Here is a 15309-nt window from a genome sequence, read left to right as displayed (position 1 = left end):
ATGGCATAGGCAGATATTATTTAATCTGTTCATTAAAAACATGTTTTGGATTATTTTGAAAACAAAGTAATTAAAAGATATCTAAGATCCAAAAGTTAATATAAAAATAAAAGGCTAAGTAATCATAGCAAAACCCATTTCTACCTCTCTGAAAGCAGCAAGAGCCTGATTCTGGGTGTGTGGGACAAGTGAAAGTTTCTCATGTGAAATGTAAGCTATGCTCCAAAAATGTAGTGAGGCTTCAGTATGAGCTGGGCCTAAGTTTCACTTTTGGTTTTGGGGAATGGGGGCTGTGCACCAGCTGCCCACCCTCTCCCTTGTTTTGTAACCACCCCCTCTTTTGTTTTGTACCTTAACTTTACCAAATAAGGCAATCCTCTAGCTCCCAAGCATGTTTTGAGTAAAATGTATCTCTTGGGTTCTAAATCTAAACTGGTAAGGTCTCTTGCCTCAACCAATGAGGATAAAGAGATTGAGACAAACAAGTGGAGAGGGGGGCTTTTTGGAGTAGTTTGCCTAAGACTACATAAGTGCTTGCTGCTGTTTGTGCTGGGCCTCACTACTCCAGTCTGCCCTAGGTAGGTGATGCCCAACTCTCACTTGAGACTTGCTAGAATAAAACTTCTGTTTTCTGCCTGGAGAAACCTCTGAGTTTTTGTTTGAGTAAGTGGTCTTAAAATCCCACTCAGTGGGGAACTGTCCGGGATTTTCTTTGATTAGGGACGGGGCTTCCTTGCCGAGGTCAAGACCAAGTGCGCATCCGAGATTTCTCAGAGGTCTTGAGCCCTGGAGGGAGGTTACCACCCAGTCTTTGAAATAAACCTGAAGAGAGGGACTTGGAGAAACAGAAGGTTTGTTAGGGTTTCGACGATTATGGACGAAACTGAGAAATTCCAGCCAGCCAGTGAGTGACAGCACTCACGTAAGTTGTGCGCATGCAACCCAGAGGTAAGCACTAAGGGGTCTGGAGGTAATTGGCATGGGGTCAGGGCCTTTTAGGGCAGACTCTATTTTGGCTGGAGTCCAGGTCTGGTCAAATTACGGAATAGATACCTCATCGGAAGGACGCCGCTGAGAAAGCCTCATGGGTGACTGGTGAGGAGTGGGAGACCCTCCTTGGTGATTCAGCTGGGTCTGTCTTTAGACTCGGGGAGTTCAGTGACAGCTCCCATAAATTCCCTAGGTGAGGGCCTGGGGGGGGTCCCTAGGAATGTAAGGAACAATCTAAATCGGCGCAGTCGGAGTGCAAATGTGAGGTACCTACAGACAGTCCTTTAGGCAATCGATTGCAGAATTGGAATGAACTGCCAAGATATAGAGGAAAAGATAAAAAGAAAATGATTAAATATGATTTGAGGATTCTACAGGGTGGAGGGTTGTATGTCTATTTTCTTTTTTGTGTTTGTGTCTGTGTGTGGTGTGAATGAGTGTTAACAGTGTCTGATGGTAAAAGATTTGGCAAGAAAAGCATTCCGAGTGCTGCAGCTGGACTCTGGAGTGGGGCTTTCTTTCTCTCCCCTCTCACTCACTGATAACAGCAGCCTCAGAGGGGTGGGGCTGGATGGAAGAGAGAAAGAGAGAAAAATACTTTATTATTTTGGTTATATGACTGGTAAAAATGTGATGTTTTTAATTTCAGAACTTGTTATACTGTTTGGCACTAAAGTAAAATGAAAGAACTAAAGAACAGTAGAAAAATTGTGTAAGGCGAGTGAATGGTTTAGAATGCATAGTAAAATTGTAAAAGCAGTTTGGAGAGAAGGGGAGGGAGAGCAATGATCTCCCTTCAGAAATGCCAAAAGAAAGCTGTGTCATAGTCTTGGTGAGTGTAATTTGGGTGGGGGTCTTAAGTTCCCCACCCTTGGACGAGGATATCCTCTGAATAGCTTTAGATAGTTTAAGTAAGTTGAGAAGGTGTGAAGTGGTATGTTTTAAAGTAGAAGGATGGAAAAATAAAATTCTTTTTTTTTGCTTAATTTAAAAACCAACAGTTAAAAGTTATGGAGAGATGGAAGGAATTATGTCCACCCACCTTTCAGGCTAGATCCGTGGGTGGGTTCTATTAAATCTAATGTAGATACTGGCTATGATAAAGATATTGGTTATTGTGAGTTATGATTATTACTGTTCAATTAATTATTAGGCTCCAGAGGTGCCTACCTGGAGGGAAAGCAAAAAGAAGTAGTTAGAATACTGGCCCAGTACATTTTAAACTGAGCTGATTACAATAGGTGATTCCAAACTGTTTGTAAAACTTTTGCAGGAAGATGTGGACGTGAATGTGGATAATATCCCTTTATAAAGGGCCAAGGGTATTGAATTTAGAGATGCGTATTTGTATAATTTTAAGAGCACATAATGTTTTTTGGCAATAAGAAATTTATTAACTATGTGGCCCCAGGAGACTGTTGAATCCGGTGAAGGGGTCTAGAAAGAAAGAAAGATTTTTTATTGAGTCTGTTTTCAGTTGTATTAGTTATGTTGCTGGAAGGGCAATTTTCATTCTATATGATCCTGTTTTGTAACATTTCCTTTTTAAGTATTGTAATTTAAGAAAGTATAAAATTTCCAAAATTTGTCTTGATTTAAGGGGCATTTTCAGCTAAAATTGTTTTGTGACATTTGTGAGATTGTTGACTAGGTTGTTTGGGGTTACTGTTTTGATGTTAAAATCTAGAATTGTTAATTGAGTATTTGTGTGTGAAAAGAAGGGGCACAAGGCAATTACTCCTTATGTTGAAAACTTGCCAAGGTCCCTGGAAACCAACAGGGGGCGGGTTAACATAACCCCTCTTAAGATCAAATTGAGGGAACCCACTACAGTGGTGAGAGTAAAACAATATCCTATATCTCTATAGGGGAGGCAAGGACTCAGACCGGTGATTCAGGGGCTATTAGAAGGGGGACTTCTCGAACTCTGTATTTCCCCCTTCAATACCCCCATCTTGCCGGTCCAGAAAGGGGATGGAACATATAGACTAGTCCAAGACTTAAGGGGAATTAACAAGGTTGTACTACCATCCCACCCAGTGGTCCCTGACCCCTACATGATCTTGGGAAGGGTGAATGAAGGCAGTAGGTGGTTCAGTATAATTGATTTAAAAGATGCATTCTGGGCCTGTCCCTTAGACCCTAATAGTAGAGATATCTTTGCCTTCCAGTGGGAGGATCCTGAGACTGGGAGGAAGCAGCAGTATAGGTGGTGTGTCCTGCCCCTGAATGGACCAAATTTGTTTGGACAAGTCCTTGAGAGAATCCTGGAAGGGTTTAGAGCTCCCCTTGGGACACAGGTATTACAACATGTAGATGATTTGCTGGTGACAGGTAACGAGAGAATAGAAACTAGTGAGGCCTCGATCAAATTGATAAACTATTTGGGATCAGAAGGTGTGAGGATTTCCAAACATAAATTACAATTTGTGGAATGAGAGGTGAAATATCTGGGACATTTAATAAGTGAAGGGCAGAAGAAGCTGGACCCAGAGCGGGTGGCAGGAATCCTTCAAACTCCCCTCCCAAAAACTAAGAGGGAACTCAGAAAGTTCCTGGGGCTAGTAGGATACTGTAGAAATTGGATTGATTCATATGTGTCCCTCACAAAACCCTTGTACCAATACTTATTGGAAGAAGAACCAGAGCAAATTAGATCAGTCCCTCGAAGGGGAAGGGGGATTTGAGAAGTTAAAGGAGGTCCTCCCCTCCCCTCCTGTTTTGACGCTCCCCTCACTAGAGAGGCCCTTTTACTTATTTGTGAATGTGGACAAAGGGGTAGCACTGGGGGTCTTGACCCAAAGGGGGGGGGCAGAAGAGACCTGTGGCTTTCTTATCAAAAATCTTGGATTCTGTGGCTACAGGATGGCTGACCTGTATTCAAGCAGTGGCGGCTACTGCTCTACTAGTGGAAGAGAGTAGAAAGCTGACCTTTGGGGGAAGCTTGATAGTGAGCATTCCCCATCAGGTAGGAGCCATCCTGAATCAAAGGGCAGGGAGGTGCCTTACACATTCCAGAATTCTCAAATATGAAGCCATATTACTGGAGAAAGATGATTTAATACTATCACAAGATAACTTAAGTCCTGCCTCTTCTGACTTCAGGGGGCGGAGATGCATCTGAATTAGAGCATTATTGTATTGACTTTATTGACCTTCAAACTCGGATTCAGGGGGATTTACAAGAATCCCTGATTCCCGGAGGAATCAGTTTGTTTATTGATGGTTTCTCTAGGGTGGTGGAAGGGAAAAGAAGGAATGGATATGCTGTCATTAATGGGGATCAAGAATCCTTGGTTGAGGTGGGAAGTTTACTAAAAATGGTCTGCCCAAATATGTGAACTATATGCCTTAAATCGCATTAAAATTATTAAAAGGGAAAGAGGGCACATTTACACTGATTCAAAGTATGCCTGGAGTAGTACATATTTTTGAGAGAATCTGGGAGGAAAGGGGGCAAGGTTATCTGCCCTGAGAAGAGAATTTGTTAGGATTATACGGTTCCTAGACAATGAATTTAGTTTGCTGAGAAGTTGCAAGTTTATGTTCAGTAGATAGAAATGATTTTTGATGATTGGCTTTTACACCAGGGCAAGTTTAAATTTGAGAAGGAAAGATGTAAAGTGAGATCTCCTATGTATGTAAGTCCTGGTAAATCCTTATTGCTTATTGCAACTCCATGAGAGTAAAAGTAACTATATCTGGCTTTTAAGCTGTGATTAGTGAGACTTGCTGTTTGAGGAAAAAGGCTTTTGGGACTATAACTAATTTTGTTTTGAGTTTGAATTTGGGTATAATTGTCTGCATTAAATCAGTATCTGAGAGAAATGCCACAAGAACAGGTAGAGGTCTATTTAGAGGAAATGTGATTTATTTGGGAAAAAGCTGAGGGGACAATCTTAGCCTCAATCTAAGATGAGATCCTCCTGGCTCAGTTTCCCCATTGTGTTCCTTTGGAAAGGAATATTTCCCACCTGACTATTTCTGAGTCTGGCTATGAGATGTAACAGATACTGTATGATTGGAGAACTGCGACTCCATCTGAATTTAAACAAACCTAAGGATGTTTTATCTTGTCATACGTGATACGTCACATGTCCCTGCTCTTTTTCCTTCTACAGTAAGTTTCTATAATCAGAAGATTTAACAAATTTACTAAAATAATTGATTATGGAACATCTTAGGTTATTATAGAACTGGGACTAGTGTTCCTGTATGAGTTAGGATCTTTTAATTTTTGGTAATGGTATGGAGGTAATCAGGGGCTTGTGAGAATGTTATTTTGTTATTCGGATGATATCATACTTGTCTAAAGTTTTGTCACCATTGATTAATAATGTTAAAAGAAGAATGTCTTTTTTGTTTGTTTGTTTGTTTGTTTTGGTTTTAGGCAATTGGGGTTAAGTGACTTGCCCAGGGTCACACAGCTAGTAAATGTCAAGTGTTTGGTCTGAGGCCGGATTTGAACCCAGGTCCTCCTGACTTCAGGGCCAGCACTCTATGCACTGCGCCACCTGGCTGCCCCTTAAAAGAAGAATGTCTTGTGGAAATGCCATCAAAGAAACAAGGCATGACTAAAATTTTAAGATTTTATATATACTGTGTTAAAAATTGATATGTATGTACTGGAGCCTGTGATTAATTCCATAGTGAAGACTCATTCCCCTGGTGAGGAAATTAATAATGGATTAATGTAAAGTATAAGACACTGGGTTCTGATGTGAATTTCTTCAACATGACAATTGGCCATGGTTCCAATTTTGAGTCTGTGAAATAATCAGGGTTATAAAGATTAGAAATAGTGATTTAAAATTGTGCTAAGATCACTTCTGTAGGAGAATGAACAGAAAGCTGGTTCCTACAAGAAGACAAGAAGAGGAAGATGCTGAGATGATGTGCTGGAGATGGCTGGAGCAAATACCAAGGACAAGAGGACTTCATTGATGGTGTTCCCGGCCAGACAGCTGTATAAGAAAAGACTTTTTGATTCTTAAAGGGACAATTACACTAGTGTTTTCTTTTGGGTCTCTGAATCTGCATTTATGAAGGGACTGCTCCTTTGATTGGTCAATGTTTATTTAGATTAATGCCTATATTTACTTAAAGGGGTGATGGTTAGAGAGAGGGAAGAAAAAGAGCGGAGAAGAATTTGAATTATTTAATGTGATTGTGAAAGGTACCAGGAGTGCCAAGTATTAAAGATATCGTAAGAATGATAATTTCTATATGTGATGATATGAAGATGCAATTGATGTTATCTGAAGTTTATAGTTTATATTACAAAAGTTATTATTGTTTCTAAATTGTATTGTGTTTCTAAAATTCTTAGATTGTAAAATTTGAGAGGAATTATTGTCCTACTCCTGGTATGTCTCCCCACAATGCAACTAATTCGACCCAAACTCTTTTTCCTCTCAGGACAAGGAGGCAAACGTTTGGGGGTACAAGTATATGATGATTTAAAAGGAACAAGCGAGCCATTGATACCTGTATTGCTAGCATGGGAAATGCAAATGTATGGGGAGATACTTGGCCCCCTGAAAGGATCATAAAGGAATATGGACCTGCTACTTGGGCACAAGGTGGGAGCTGGGGATATCGGACTCCAATATATATATACTTAATAGAATAATTAGACTCCAAGCAGTGGTGGAAATTATCACTAATCAAACTGCTATGACTACTGACCTCTTGTCCATTTTTGTAGACCAAAGCAGGGAGGCTATCTTACAACACAGGTTAGTTTTGGATTATCTCTTAGCTGAGGAGGGGGGTGTCTGCAAGAAACTGAACTTGTCCGCTTATTGTATGAAAATAGATGATATGGGACAAATCATTACAGATATTAATAAGGAAATTCGAAAGGTGGCCCATGTTCCAGTTCAGACCTGGTCCTCTTCATTTAATACTCCCTGGCGGTCCTGGTTTGGGGGATTTTGGTGGAAGCAGGTATTATGGTTTTTGTTAATAGCAGTAAGTGGAGTCATACTACTCCCAGTGTGTGTCCCCTGCATGGTGCAGTTAATTACTACTACTGTGCAAAAGACCCTTTCTGGAATGATTAACCTGTCAGTGAGTCTATTAGACTAATGATATTAAAGAATCAAGGGTGGATGACAGTCAATCAGGAGGAAGGAAGGCCTGATTTTGATGAAATAGCCAATAGGGAACCTGAAGAAACCTACCAGTTTTGGTGTGAGAAACTTTCAACTATGAAATGAGAGGGGGGAACTGGGTGGGACAAGTGAAAGTTTCTCATGTGAGATGTAAGCTATGCTCCAAAAATGTAGTGAGGCTTCAGCATGAGCTGGGCCTAAGTTTCACTTTAGTTTTTGGGGAATGGGGCTGTGCACCAGCTGCCCATTCCCTCCCTTGTTTTGTAACTCCCCCCTCTTTTGTTTTGTGCCTTAACTTTACCAAATAAGGCAATCCTCTAGCTCTCAAGCAAGTTTTGAGTAAAATGTATCTCTTGGGTTCTAAATCTAGACTGTGAGGTCTCTTGCCTGAGCCAATGAGGATAAAGAGATTGAGACAAACAGGTGGGGAGGGGGGCTATTCAGAGTGGTTTGTCTAAGACTATATAAGTGCTTGCTGCTGTTTGTGCTGGGCCTCTCTATTCCAGTCCGCCCTGGGTAGGTGCCGCCCAACTCTCACTTGAGACTTGCTAGAATAAAACTTCTGTTTTCTACCTGGAGAAACCTCTGAGTTTTTATTTGGGTAAGTGGTCTTAATTCCATTCATGGGGAACCATAGAATGGCATAAAGAAAAGGAAACATTCTTATGTATCACTACTGCACAGGCTATATGGACTTAACTTTTGTTTTGTTTTGTTTTGTTTTTTGGCTAGGAAATGGGGTTGAGTGACTTGCCCAGGGTCACACAGCTAGTAAGTGTTATTTATCTGAGGTTAGATTTGAACTCAGGTCCTCCTGACTCCAAGGCTGGTGCTCTATCCACTGCGCCACCTAGCTGTCTCATGTGTATGGACTTACTTTCCCTGTGTTCTCTGCATTATTGTCAAACGGGCAAATCTGCCATGCCTGAAGCCTGGGAGGAACCCAAACTTTACCCATGAGCTGAATCCATTTGTGATACTCTTTCATTCGCCTTTCACTCTCTTGCTTCCCTGGCAATGGGGAAAGGGCTGTTTTGAATTGGGGGAGGGATAGCAGATTGAGTGAGCACAGCTAAATCTGGGAGGGAAAGCAACCAGGGAAGGGGGCAGCTCTTCTTAGAATTGACTCCTAACTCCAGCCTCTAAAATATGTTGTTATATCATATCATTATCATATCATATCGTATCGTAAAAAGTCTCCAAGAAGCAAAAGTTTCCAAAAAGGGGAAACTCTGGGCAAAAGACCCAGAGCAAATGCCTGTAGGGCATTTTCCCCATGTTTCCCTGAAGTCCTACTTTTTTTTCTCCTTTAAAAGTGACATCTACTCCAATTTAAATGCATACTTTAGTAAGCCTAATAAATAATGAAACTGAGCAGAAGGAATCCAAATCTTCAATCTTGTACTGGTACCTTTTAAACACAATGCAGGAACCAGAGCAGATCTCTGCTAAGGACCTGAAAGGCACTTTGCTGGTCCAGTAACACAGAGGCTGAATGTAGTAATTTTGTTTCCAGCTGTGCCAACCACTGCCCACTTACCTGTCCATAAAAGGCCACTCTGAAGAAAGTGCCTAAAAGCCTTTTCCTTGTGTGCATGACCTCCAGAATTTTAGTATATGCTCCATGCAGGGTTCGATAAACTTGAGTAAGTTTCTGAAAAGTGAAACACACATATCAGCCTGGCTTTTTTCAGAATGCATTCAAATTAAAGTTTCTTTGGAAAGTGATTTGGATGAGGACACTTCCTCACTGCCACCATTACTCAGAAGCATAAGAAAAAACCTGGTATCTATAAGAGAACCCAGATCCCTGCAGTCACAGAGCCATCTACAAGGGCCCCGCAGCACTGCCCTTCTGAATTAGCCTTTGATACCTACCAATTTTTGGTATGGCATTTCTACATTCCCCTTGTTGGGTAGAGAGATGTTTACAAGTAAATAGGAGTGCCCAGTGGCCACATCTTCCTCTTCAGATTCCAGAAATGGTAGATGCCATCTCTAAGGCCTTGGTGGCTGCTGTACCTGAGTCTGCACTCAACTGCAGAGATTGACTGCTCCTCCCTCACAGCTCCTGGCCCTGACACTTTACAGATTATTTTAAGTCACCTACACAGACAAATGAAGGTATGAGGGGCTTAGGAATTGTTGCTCCACCCCTAAGAGAACCTGCAAAGATCCCTACCATATACCCATAAGAAATGGGAGTACCATACCAGGGTATGGAACTTAACTCTGTTCCAGGATGAGGGGGCCTCTCTTCTCCCTTGCTTTACATAAATTTATATATACTTATATTTATACATATATTTGTATATGCTCCTCAGACCTTTTTCTGAAAACACAATGAAAAGGCTAGACCTCAGAGCTATTGACTAGATCGCTAAGTAAGAATCTCATAAAAATAATCAAGGTTATATTCTTTAGGACTTCATACACATGGAATTCTAGCTTTAGAGTGGAAAGAGATCTTCTTGTTGTTTGGTGTTATTTTCAAAGACCTGTGTATGAAATGGATGCAGGGGATGACTTGGTGTCTAAGTGTTCCACAGTGCCTCCTTCAGCCACTTTCGTGGCCATTGGAACAAACCCATTCTCACCTACCCATTCTGCCAGGGTAAGTCACTAACAGGTTTGAGGCCCTGACAGGGTATAGCCACTGTGCATGCTACAGCTTCTTGGAGCCACAGGTGGATGAAGAGCCCAGAAGAGACCTTAAAGGCCAGCTCGTCCACCTCCCTCCCTCATTTTACAGATGAGGAAAGCGAGTCCCAGAGGAGTTAACTGACTTGTCCAGGATCATACAGGTAAGTGACAGAATTGGGATTTGAACCCTGGACCTGATTCAAAACCTAAGGCTCTTTGCAAGGATTTTGTTGGACTGTATGTTATTTTGCTGCCTGACATTCTTCATTAATTACAACCAAGATTCTTGTTGTGATAATAATTTTGCATTTAATTTAAATTTATAGCAATTTACATGCAGTTTAATGAGAGTAATAAGATATTACTAATCTTTTCAAGACTTGAAATTATCCATCTCCTTTCTTTCCTTTAAACAATTCTACCAAAAACAGACTTTACAATAGTTTAATGATGAGTCAAACTGCTTACCTCAAATTCCCGCCGTTTCTCATAAATTGGAATGATCAATTTGGAAATCTCAGAAATTACTTCATAACGTTCTGCTTTCCACAAGCCATCTACACACTGTTCTAAGAGCTCCAACAAAACTTCCTGTGTTAAATAGGAAATGGAATTTTGAAACATTCTGAGCTAATGATAGTTAGAATTCCACTCACTGCAATGAACTTGAGCCATTATACCATTACAATGAAAGCTTGCTACTATGGCGTTTGCAATGGGAGCACTGTATCATCCAGGGGGTTGATGTGTCTATGTAAACAGAAGAGCAGTGAGCCACTTATGAACAGGAAGAAGCTGAGAAGTTCGAGTAGGATGTAAGCTACTTGATGGCTAGGACTGGTTTTTTATTTGTTTGTTTTGGCTTTGTGTTCCTAGGAAGAGCTATGTGATGCAGTGGATAGAGTGCTGGGTCTGGAGTCAGGAAGATCTAAGTGCAAATCCTACTACAGATACTTTGTAGTTCTGTGACCCTGGGCAAATCACTTAACCTCTGTCTTAGTTTTCTTGACTGTAAAATGGGAATAATAATAGCACTTACCTCCCAGGGTTGCTGTGAGAATATTTGTAAAACGCTTAGTATAGTGCCTGGCACATAGTAGGTCCTGAAGAAATGCTTGTTCCCCTCTAGTGTAGTATAGGTGATTAATAAATGCTTGCTGTATTGAACTGCAGTGCTGGCTGTAAAGTTCAAGGCATTTGCTGCTTCTGAAAACTACCCATCACGTTTCGGTTTGTTTCTGCTCAGAGCTGCCATTGACCCCTAGGTGTTATAGTTCTCTTGACTCTCTAACCAGTCGTCAGAAAAATGGACATTTGTGTTAGGAATCCTTAATACTGTGGTAGCATTAAAACACAGGCACATCAGTATTTTACTAAAAGCATATCTTCATTAAGTAAATTGCTCAAATGGATAATAGCGACATGTTCTGTGCAGGCTTCTTTCTGCTTAACAGAATCTGCATGGGCAAGACATGGGAATAGTGTCTGTGAGCAAGGAGAGAGGCTCTGTGGTCCAGTGAACAGAGAGCCGGCCTCCAAGTCAGGAAGCCAAGAAGACCCAAGTTCAAGGGTTACCTCTGAAACAGTGTGCCTGTGGGCAGCTCTCTAAGACTGCTCTCAGGTTGCCTTGGGTGGAGGGAGTTTTCTCACCTGGCAGTTCCCTATATCACTGAAATCACAGGTCCAATCTTTATCCTTATGTTAAAAGGATTAAAATAAAATTCTACATGTACATAGTAAATTAAAAGGAGTTCTAAATCTCTCAAGATGAAAGCAAAAGAGTCTTTTGGGATGTTCACAAAGCAAATGGATTCCAGTTCTTGGTTGGGCACTCAAGCAACCACTCCCTTCGAGTGAAGACATTTCCTCTGACTCACAGTCCATTTTTATGAACAAGCTGTAACTGGGCTCCCATCATTACTACGTAAAGCTTTTTACAAACTTTGACATACTAACACTCAGGCCTTTCCTTCAAACAACTAGCATGTTAGTGAACCCTGAAGTCACAGGGAAAGACTTGTACACAGCTAAAGCCCAGAAAATCCCAAACTGCCTATTTGGAACCTTGAGAAATCATTTTGAAAGAATTTGCACATGTTAGCCCATTATCAGGAGCCATAAAGTAGGTGTGTGGGGGGGGAAGTAGGGGTATGTCAAAAAAAAATCTCTTGGGGGAAGGTTGTTGTACAGATTAGGGTTGTAATGAATCTAAGTCATTTCTCCAAAATTTCTGAAGCTTTCAAACTACAGAAACTTCAGTTTTATATCTTCTATAGGAATCATAAGGGGAAGGAACCTTAAAAGGTAAAAAAATAAAAAAGAATTATCAGAACTATTATGTACATGCCACCAAAACTGAGAACACAAAAGAAACAGAGGAATAACTTCAAAAATATAAAATACCTCCCCCAAACCAGAAGACCAAACAGAGAACTTTAAATAATCCAATTTCAGAAAAAGAAGTAGAACTAGCTGTAAATGAACTCGAGGGGAAAGAAAAACCTCTTGGTCCTGAGGAATTCATAGGAGAATTCTATATAATTCTAACAGCATATATGCGATATAAAATTCTATGTGACTTTTAAAAACAATTATATCAATACTATACAAATTATTTTCAAAAATTGAGAAAGAAAGTATTTTATCAAACTCTTTTTGTGGGACAACTTTAGTACGGATACCTAAACTAAGAAAGGATAAAACACAGAAGTATAGTTTTATATCATTAATAAATATCAATTCAAAAAATTTAAATAAAGTACCATCAAACAGTCCACAGCAATTCATTTAAGAAATCATTGATTATGACCAAGTTGGATTTATACAAGGAAGGCTCAACATTAAGAAAACAGTCAACATAATTAATCATATTAAAACCAAATGCATTCAAAACCACATAAGTATAGGCATAGAATGAATTAATATGTATAATGAATATTGTATTTCTTGCCTTATCAATAGATGGGGAAGGGGGTGGAGGGATGGAGAGAATTTGGAACTGAAAATTTGAAAACACAACAACAAAGGATAGGCATACAGGAACCTTTTTAATATCATAAAAGTAGCTATCTAAAACCAAAAGCAAACATCACATGCAATGGGGACACATGAGAAGCTTTCCCAGTGAGTACAGGAGTAAAACAGGGATGCCCATTCTCCTCACTGTCATTTGATACAGTTCTGAAAATGCTAGCAATAGCATAAGACAAGATAAAGAAATAAAGTTGTAGAGATAGGTAAAGAGGAGATAAAACTATCCCATTTTTCTGATGATATAATGGTTTGCTTAGAAAATCCTAGTGAATCAACAAAAATATTAATTGAGATAATAGCTTTAGCAAAGTTGCAGACTACAAAGTAAACCCTTGAAAATCAATAGCATTTCTACATATGATAAGAACAAATACAAGAGGCAGTGACAGAAAGGGAAATCCCATTCCAAATAAGAATATAATACATAAAATATTTGAGGATCAGTCTACCAAAGCACACAAAGTATTTGTATAAATTCAATTCCAACATGTTCCCTAAAGAGATAATGAACAACTTAAACGACTGGAGGAAGATTTGGTGTTTGTGGCTGGTCCATGCCAACGTTAATTTATGGTTTTAATGCAATACCAGTCACCCTATCAAAGGGATACTTTACAGACCTTGATAAAATAATAACAAAATTCATTTGGAAAAATAAAAAGTCACAGAAAATATCAAAAAGAGGTAGGGATGAAGAGAAAATAGCATTTCCGGACTTCAAACTATATTATAAAGCAGCAGACATCAAAATCATCTAGTATTGGTTAAAAAATAGAAAAGTAGATCAGTGGAACAGACTTAACAAGGGAGAATCAGAAAGAATAAAACTCAGTAACCTAGTGTTTGAAAAGCTAGAAAACAAATTACTTAGAAAAGAACTCCTTACTTTACTTATAATGAAAAATGCTGTCCACCTCCAGGGAAAGAACTGTTGGAGTCTGAATGCAGATTGGCACATACTCTTTAAAGCTTTTATTCTTTTATCTTTTTTGTGTCTGTGTTTTCTTTCACAGTGTTCTCCATTGCTGCACATGTATAATCTATATCAAACTGATTGCCTTCTCAAGGAGGGGGGAGGGGAAAAAGGGAGGGAATGTGGAACTCAGAAATTTTCAAAAACCGTGTTGACAATTTTTGTTTACATGGAATTGAGAAAAAAAATTAAATAAATAAAGCCAGGTCTTTCACAGGTATTTCTGAAACCATCCAGCTCATCATTCCTTACAGCACAGTAGTATTCCATAATAATCATATACCGCAACTTTTTCAACTATTCCCCAGCTGGTGAGCATCCCCTCAATGTCATATATATATATTTTTACAAATAGGTCCTTTCCCCTTTTCTTTGATCTCTGGGAGACAGACTTACTAGTGGCATTGCTGGATCAAGATGTATTCACACTTTCATATAGCCCTTTGGGCAGCAGTTAGGAGATGTATATTTAGTCAAACAAGGAATAGAAGCAATTACAAAAAATACAATAGATTACATTACATCACACTGAAAAGCTTCTGTGCAAATAAAACGAATGCACCAAGAAGAAGTAGGGAATCAGTAGAATGGGGAAGAAAAATCTTATCAAATTTCCCTGATAAGAGTTTGGTAGATAAGTGGCCAAAGGATATGAACAGTTCTCAAAGGAAGAACTGAAAACTATTAGCCATAGGAAAGAATATGATGCATCACTAATAATAAGAGAAATGCAAATCAAAACAAGGGTGAGATTTCCCGACGTGCCCAGCAAGATGGAAATGGTCAATGTCGGAGGGGTTGCCTGACGATAGGCACACCATTGCCGTTTAGGTGGCCTTACAAATTGGTACAGCCCTTTTGGAAAGCAGTTTAGAATTATGTAAATAAAGTTACTAAAATGTCCATACCCGTTGACCCAGAGATCCCATTACTGAGGCTGGCTTTTATCCCAGGGAGGCCATTTATAAGCAGAAAGTCTCCATCTACTAACCAAACTGTTTAGAGCAGCACTTTTTCATATCAAAGAATTGGAAACAAAGTAAATGCTCATCTTTTGGGAAATGTCTAAACAAACTGTGGTATATGAATATGACAGAATATTAATATGCTATGAGAAATGAATATAATGAATACAGAGAAGCCTGGAAAGAGGTACATGAACCAATACACAGAGCCAAGAAAACAGTATATACAATGAATACAATAGTGTAAAAAGGAAAAACAACAACCGGAGAGCCATCAAAAGTGAATGTTGCAAAACTAACAAAGAACAGGCCTGGTGCCAAAGAAGAGCTATGGTAAGACACTCCCACCACACCCCTTTGTACAAATGGGAAGTCTCTGAATGTGGTAGGTACAGTGGCACACATTTTCACTTTTTCAGTGTATTGGTGAGTTATTACTTATAATTTTTTCTTCTGTTTCTTTAAAAAACACTGTTAAATGGGATGACTCTGGGAGAAGGGGGGAAGGGATACTGGGGAAAATTTTGGTGTTGTAAAAAAAGATATCAATAAAAATTAATTTAAAAAATTATCTTTCTAGGTTGGATTG

The 15309-nt window shown here is 39.5% G+C and overlaps 1 protein-coding gene across 3 annotated transcripts in view; it reads right to left on the bottom strand.

Annotated features, from left to right (window-relative positions):
* The window catches only part of DOCK11 (dedicator of cytokinesis 11), a 174493-nt gene that overhangs the window by 12125 nt on the left and 147059 nt on the right, over positions 1-15309 (bottom strand). For 2 of the 3 annotated variants that reach the window (XM_020963411.2, XM_020963412.2), the window contains 2 exons: positions 10218-10340; positions 8647-8760 (listed from right to left, as the gene is read on the bottom strand). In XM_020963411.2, coding sequence (XP_020819070.1) covers positions 8647-8760; positions 10218-10340 — 237 coding nt within the window. Of the gene's footprint in view, positions 1-130; positions 2161-8646; positions 8761-10217; positions 10341-15309 lie in introns of those variants that run through there. The other variant, XM_078147802.1, reaches the window with a different exon arrangement.

This window comes from Phascolarctos cinereus, unplaced genomic scaffold, assembly GCF_003287225.1.
Source record: "Phascolarctos cinereus isolate Bilbo 61053 unplaced genomic scaffold, phaCin_HiC Scaffold_8;HRSCAF=390, whole genome shotgun sequence".
NCBI lineage: Eukaryota > Metazoa > Chordata > Mammalia > Diprotodontia > Phascolarctidae > Phascolarctos > Phascolarctos cinereus.
The sequence above is the reverse complement of the archived record's forward strand: the minus strand, read 5'-3'. Positions and strand labels throughout refer to the sequence as shown.